General features: G+C 63.8%; 1 protein-coding gene across 1 annotated transcript; it reads right to left on the bottom strand.

The window, feature by feature from the left end:
- Positions 1 to 551: 551 nt before the first annotated feature.
- On the bottom strand, positions 552 to 6,648 carry LAMTOR1 (late endosomal/lysosomal adaptor, MAPK and MTOR activator 1). Its single transcript, XM_074816592.1, has 5 exons — positions 6,485 to 6,648; positions 3,967 to 4,112; positions 2,984 to 3,061; positions 2,440 to 2,566; positions 552 to 1,132 (listed from the first exon to the last, which is right to left on the bottom strand). The coding sequence occupies exons 1-5, from the start codon at positions 6,524 to 6,526 to the stop codon at positions 1,040 to 1,042; spliced, it is 486 nt and encodes a 161-aa protein (XP_074672693.1). The 5' UTR covers positions 6,527 to 6,648; the 3' UTR covers positions 552 to 1,039.
- Between the last annotated feature and the right edge of the window lie 144 nt (positions 6,649 to 6,792).

Genomic DNA, 6,792 nt, shown 5'->3' with positions numbered 1-6,792 from the left:
ACCCCGAGATCACATCCCGCCCCCCTCTTCTGCACCATCGCGGGTGGGTTTGGCCCCACGGGACCCCCCCTCCACACCTCTCCCCTCAGACCTGCTGTGGGGGCAGCCCCACAGTGACCACCCCCCAATCTTGGAAGCCCAGGGAGGAGGTGAGGGGCTACAGGTATACTCGGGGGGGCCACCGCCCCCCCCCCCCAGGAGCCCAGGGGGAGCACCCACACCCCACTAAAGCCCCTGAGGACCTGGGGGGGGGGGGGGGGGAGGGGGGGCATGGCCCCCCAACTGGGCCTGGCAGCCCCCCCATCCCGCTCTGCTCAGCCCCAAGAATGGAGAGAAGCCATGGGGGCACTTCTGACTCCACCTCCCGGGAGGGATAAGACACCCCCAGCCCCCCCCACGCCTTTGCCAGGAGGAGCAGGTCCAGTAGGTCCCAGTAACCAGCTGGGGGACTGGAGTGGGGGGTCCAGGGACACGTGTGTCCCCATACACCCCCGCCAGGGCTCTCCCACCGCACTCCCCCTAGGGCTGGCACAGAACAGAGGAGACAGGTACTGGATGAACATGGTTTTATCTACTGTGGCCAAAAATAATAATTAAAAAAAAAAAAAAACAACAAAATAAAGGTCTGAACATATAAAAATGAGCGGGGAGGGTGTCAGCAGCCACCGCGTTCCCGCTCAGAGCGTCCCATCCGTGGCAGCCCGACTCCAGCCCCGCCTGGCTCCAGCCCACCCTTCCCGGTGCCCCGGCACACGGTGCTGAGCCACGGCAGAGCCTCCCCCACATTGGCGAAACACAGCCCCCTCCCCACGCACCCCCCCTCCCCTCCCAAGGAGGAGAAAACCTCCGAGCAGCGCCAGGAAAGCAGGTGTCCATACAAGTTCTGTCGTGGCGCCGTGGGGAGGGAGGGGAGAAGAAATAAAGACAAAAAGGGGGAAGAAAAAAAAAAAACGAAAACCAAAACCAACCAAACCCCAAGGAAACAAAAAAATAACCACCCAACCCAAAAGCGGTGAAGCTGTGGTGCTGCGGGGAGGGCTCAGGGGATGCCAAACTGTACAACCAGTTCTTCTTTGGCGTCGACGCGGATCTGTGAGAGCGCGCTGAAGGCGTAGGCGGCTATCCGGGACACCTGCGGGCGAGCACAGCACCCGGCCTCAGCGCCGCCTCTGGAAAATGCCCTTATCCCCCCCAAAAAAATCCTTATCCCAAAGAAAAGGCCGCGGGTGACCCCGGCACATCCCGCCCCAGGTGTTCGGCGTCGCTCGGAGCACCCACCACCCTGACTCCAGCGCCTGCTGACGCCCACCCGCCCGTAGGATGGGGAATAATTCACCCCCCCACAGGTCCCTGTCCCCGAGGACACGCTGGGGCAGGGTTGTCGCCCAGGAAGCGGGACCAGGGGTTTGTGCCAAGCTGTGCCAGCCCTCCTGCGGCTCTGGGGACCGGCAAGTGGACCGGAACCAGCTGGGGGGAACGGGGAGACCAACCCAGTAAACAGCTGGGAGCAACGCTGGGGCTTTTCCAGGCGCTTAATGGGGAAGGCGGCAGCTCCTGCTGTGAGGAAGAGCGTTTCCCCGGCAGCTCCTTCCTCAGAGCGGCTGCGGGACTCGCCGGGAGCTGCCAAACCCCCTCCTGCCACCAACGATCCTCTGACAGGACTGGATGGAGTTTAGAGCCGCTGCCTGCACGCAGTTACTGCGCGAGAAACCCATCCCTGGGCTTTGCCTTCAGCGCTGAGTCCTCCCAGGCTGCTGAAACTCGGGATTTTGGCTTCACCGCCGGCACCATGACTCTCGCGGGAGCCCCGGCACGGCCCGTGCTCCTCCGGTGAGGCTGCACCGAGCTGAAGACCCTGTGAGCGGCTGCTGGGACCCTCCGGCATGGCCGGGCTGCCACAGACAAGCTGGAGGAGCAGCTGAGGGAACTGGGGGGGTTTAGTCTGGAGAAGAGGAGGCTGAGGGGAGACCTCATGGCCCTCTCCAACTCCCTGAAAGGAGGGTGCAGAGAGGGGGGATGAGTCTCTTGAGCCAAGGACCCAGCGGCAGGCCAAGAGGGAATGGCCTCAAGCTGCGCCAGGGCAGGGTCAGACTGGCTCTTAGGAAGGATTTCTTTGCAGAAGGGGTTGTTGGGCGTTGGAATGGGCTGCCCAGGGCAGGGGGGGAGTCCCCATCCCTGGAGGGGTTGAAGAGTCGGGCTGACCCAGCGCTGAGGGATCTGGTGGAGTTGGGAACGGTCAGGGTGAGGTTCATGGTTGGACTGGAGGAGCTTCAAGGGCTTTTCCAACCTCCATGATTCTGGGATTCTAAGCTGTCGCTGCCAGAGCTCCCAGCGAGCCGGGACAGCGACATTTCACCCCCCGCATCTCCACAGAGCACCGAGGGGGACCCCGGGGACCAGCTTGGGGGGGACTCGGAGCTTCCCCCCAGCCCCTCTCACCTGCTGCAGGTCTGCGAAGGGGACGGGGTCGCTGGCAAGCACTTGGTGCGGTTGGTTGGTCAAGGACGGCAGCAGCGGGAGCTTCTTCCAGTGCGTCAGGTTGTTGCTCAGCATGGCCAGGCGCGTGCTGCCGAGGGGAGAACACCGAGCGTCAGTGCCGGCACGTGGGGAGAAACGCACCGGGGAGCCCCCGGGCTTGGCACAAGATGGTGCCGCACCTTCAGGCATCAGCACCGAGCAAAAGCCACGTCGTTCCCAGCATCCACCCCGAGACGGGAGGATGAGGGAGCTTCCAGCTTGCCCAACACAGGCGCCTTTTCAAGCAGGAGCAACCGCTTCCAGCCCCCCGGACCAGGCGAGGGAACACAGGAGCCCTTTGTGTGCCGCCGCCCTCGGCTCTGCGGCGCCAGGAGGGCGGAGGGGAGGAGCAGGACTGAGCACCGACCTCCCGGGCACAGGGAGCCCAGCTCCACACAGAATTTACTCTCCTGAGGTCAAAAATCACCGCGAGGACGCGGCTTTAAGGGAGCGGGACAGGTCCCACCTGTACTGCCTGGCTCTGTCCATGTACTCGTGCTGCTCCATGCCCTGGGAATCGGCTGCCGACACGTCGATGATGTTGCTGCAGAAACACAAAGACAGCGGGTCCGGCTGCGGGCTCATCGCTCCCCACAAACGTTCTCCCTGTCTCAGGCAGACCCAGCACCCAGCCCGGGATTCAGGCCTCCCAAAACAAACAGCTCAGAGGCTAAACTCGCAGCACGGACACTGCCAGCGTGCTGGGCTGGAGCGGCTGCTTGCCAGGAGGGAAACGCCGAGGACCGTTTGCCCCAGGACAGATGGACACAGAGCTGGGGGCTTCGCTCCGCAGCCCCCCGCGGCACGGGCCGGCCCGCACCCCAGGGACCTCGGCACGCAGCCGCTCGGGGAAGGAGGCTCCGCCGTGTCACTGCGAGGATTAAGCGCTCAGCCGACGGCCCAAGAGCCCCGACACCAGGCCCTGGGCTCAGAGAGGAGGAGGGCGCTTGCCCAGATGTGTGCCACGGCCCGGCCATGTGCCCCCCCCGCCAAGAAGAGTGGCCCTCGGGGCTGCTGTGGGACACACACCAGTTGCCACCAGCTGCTCCGTGGCAGGCAGGGGAGCAGCAGGGCCCACGAGCAATGCAACCCCCCCCCTCCCATTGCCCCTGCGCATTTTGGCGGGGCTGCCTCCGCAGGGAGAAGCGTCCCCATGTCCCCCCCACCCTGAGAAGAGGACACAGTGCTGGTACCCCACAGTCCCCCTCTCCACACCCCAAGGACTCACTTTTCCCAGTTTGGGGCTCCCCAGTTCTGGCCACTATCCCCAGCCCAGCAGCCAAGGGGTCACCTCACACCCGGGGTCTCACCTCTGCACCCCCACGGGGCTCAAATCAGAGGGAGGGGGGCTGTCTACGGGGAGCCCACCCCCACCAGCACCGCATCGGGTACTGCGGCCGTGGCTGCTCCCCCCCCGACGCCCCGCGGCACGTACAGCACGAGGCTTACATGGCCGTTTTGGCGAGGATGGAGGAGAGCATGGCCTGCTCGTCGGTGCGCGCCGATGGGAGGTTGTGGTAGCTCTGCTCCGCGCCGTTCAGCACCTTGTTGGGGGGGCTGGCTGCCGGCTCCAGCAGCCGTTTCGTCTCTTCTTCCTGGGGAAAAGCAAGAGGAGGATCAGAGGGTAACCCTGGCACAGCCCCAGCTCTGCCGAGGCGGCGGTCAGACTCCTATTCCTCAATTTTTTCACTTTTTCCCCCACTGCCACAAAATGAGCGAGCGTGGCTGAAATCAGGCAGCTGGGGCTGCCAACCCTGCAGGCAGAGTGGGCGTCCCCGTGGAGGGTCCCGAGCTTCCACTCGACGTGCTGGCACCGACCTGCCCAAAACCTGGCGCCTAACGAGGATGCGCCCGTCACATCCCAAACCTGCCTAAGCAGAACCCACCTCGGCCGGGGAAGGGCCGGAGGGACCCCGCCAGCCTTTCCTCACGTCCACACCGGCACAAAAACGTGGCTTGTGCGGGTTATGGCGTGGCCAGCACCAGGTGGACCCCACTGGCCGCAGCCCAGGGGCACCTGGGGCGAGCAGCAGCACGGTCGCTCCTCCGTCTGTGACTTCTCCCTGGCCAGCAGCTCCCGCTGCTCTTCCTCCCACTGGGAAATGCCATCGCCATCCTCCAGCCCAGGCCCCTCTCCATCCCTGCAGCCCACCCGGGAGCAGAGTGGCTTGGCCACAGGTCCTCCCGGTAATGAGCCATTGAACTGCTAAGGCTTGGACAACCAGCCCAAGACAGAGCTGACCTAGAGATGAATCCTGTATATTTTATAACTGATAACCATTGAGCTAACAGGGATTATAATTATACTAAGGTATAACAAACCGCCTATTCTGATGGAAAAAGTGGAAGTGTTGAAGCCTGAGCAGCAGGCCCTGAGCCGAAGCTGCTAACTCAGTATGTAATCGTTAGTGAGACACATATGGAAGATGCAGCTATCTTGAATGTATATTTATCTTTCTTTGTGTGTGGATAACAGGGTCATGGAGACAGCTGTCTGGCCCTGCGACCTGATGTGTGATCTTCCTCATAATCCGATTAGATAACAGAGAAACTCCCTGAGCTTCTCCCTTGAGCCCTGGCCAGGCTCTGGGGGAATCTAATGTGAGACTGAAACCAGATATTTCCGCTCAAAACAAAGGTGTCACTTATTCTGGCTTGCTGATTTTTGGTATATAAGGCCGGACCCGCTCACAGCGACTTTGGAAGCCTCACCTACGGGTGGACGCACCGCGTAGGACTTCCCACTTGCCGGGACAGGCTCTCCAAATCCTCGCTGTAACCGGGGCTGCCCAGCGCCTGCGGGTCTGGATGATGGGAACGGGTGCAAGTGGTGATGGGTCTTTCTTAATCGCTATTCCCTCTCTCATGTAGTAATGATTTGATGCATTACCCTGTATTTTCCTATTTGTTTTAGTGCACTATTCTGTCTTTTCTTACTGCATGTTTTCTGTATTATTCTGTTATTTAGTTATCCCCAGTAAAATACGCCTGCTCTTTTCACTCTGCTGTCCGAATTTAATTGCTATCCTTAATCAGCAAAACAGCCCTCACAGCCGAGCTCACTGGCAGGGCACAGGCCATGGCTGCCCGCACCGTGGATTAAATTTCCGCAGGACAGGTGACAGCCCCGATTTTGCGCCAGGTCCCCCCCCGCCACCCCCCCAAGCTGCTCAGCAAGAGGCGGTGGGGACAGTCACACTGTCCCAGGGAGGAAAACCTGGCAGCGCTCCCGGCAGTGGGCTCTGCGGTGGGATGGGGGGCTATGGGGAGTGGGGGGGGCTCATCCTGCCCGACCCACCACCTCCTCCTCCTCCCAGGGAGGCTGCGTGAGGCCAGGGGAATGGGAAAGGGGATGGGGGGAGGCGAGGAAAGGGTGACGCTGAGATGATGGCAGGCAAGAGCAGCTCTCGGAGGCTGGTGTAGGAAAGGAGCCAGCCCCGGGGAAGGGGCTGGGGCGGGGGGGGGAGATGACAAGGACCCAGGGGGCCACCCCGAATTTCCCGGGGCAAGCGGCACCTTCCCCTGGGCTCCTCTCCTACACCAGAAACTGTGACGTTACGGCAGAGCCGGGGAGGCCACGCCAGGGGCCCCCCGGGTGTCTTCGGGCTCATCCCTACGCGGACACGGGCGCGGGAGGAGGGGTTCAGCCCGGGGTTACAGCTCCCCGTCCCCCTCCCGGTGCCAAACAACCGCGGGCACCGCAGAGCGGGGAACTCCCGCAAAGCCCAGGGGCAAACGGGGGGAACCAGGCCGGGAGGCCCCGGGAAAGGACCGAGGCTGCCCGCGGCCTGGCAGTTCCCCACCGCCCGGTGCCCCCAGCCCCGGGACGAGCCCTCCGCGCCGCTCCCCTCCGGTGCCGTGTGCTGTCGTATCCCCGCCATGGCGGCCTGAAGGGACAGGCCGCCGCCGCCGCCGCCGCCCCCCCCCCCCCCGCCGCCGGCAGGCCCCGGGCCCCTTCCCCGCGCACCTGGTCGGAGGCCTCAGCCTCGCTGCTGTAGCAGCAGCCCATGGCGAGGCGCAGCAGGGCCCGGCCGGGCGCGGCGCCGCTACGGTGTCCGGTAGGGGCCCGGCCGCCCCGGTCACGTGAGAGCGGTGGCGGCGGCGGGGGGTGAGGAGGGGCCGCGTCCCGCCCACTGCCGGCCCCGTGACCCGCCATCGAGACACGTGGGCGGAGACAGCCAATGGGGAGGCAACGGCGTGGGGGGGCGCTTGGCTTCCCCCGCCCCGCATAAAGGCGCGCCGTCATGTGACCGGCAGCCAATCAGCGCGCGGAAA

This window comes from Strix aluco, chromosome 2, assembly GCF_031877795.1.
Source record: "Strix aluco isolate bStrAlu1 chromosome 2, bStrAlu1.hap1, whole genome shotgun sequence".
Taxonomy (NCBI): Eukaryota; Metazoa; Chordata; class Aves; order Strigiformes; family Strigidae; genus Strix; species Strix aluco.
Note: the sequence above shows the minus strand (reverse complement) of the source record. Positions and strands in the feature narration are given on the sequence as shown.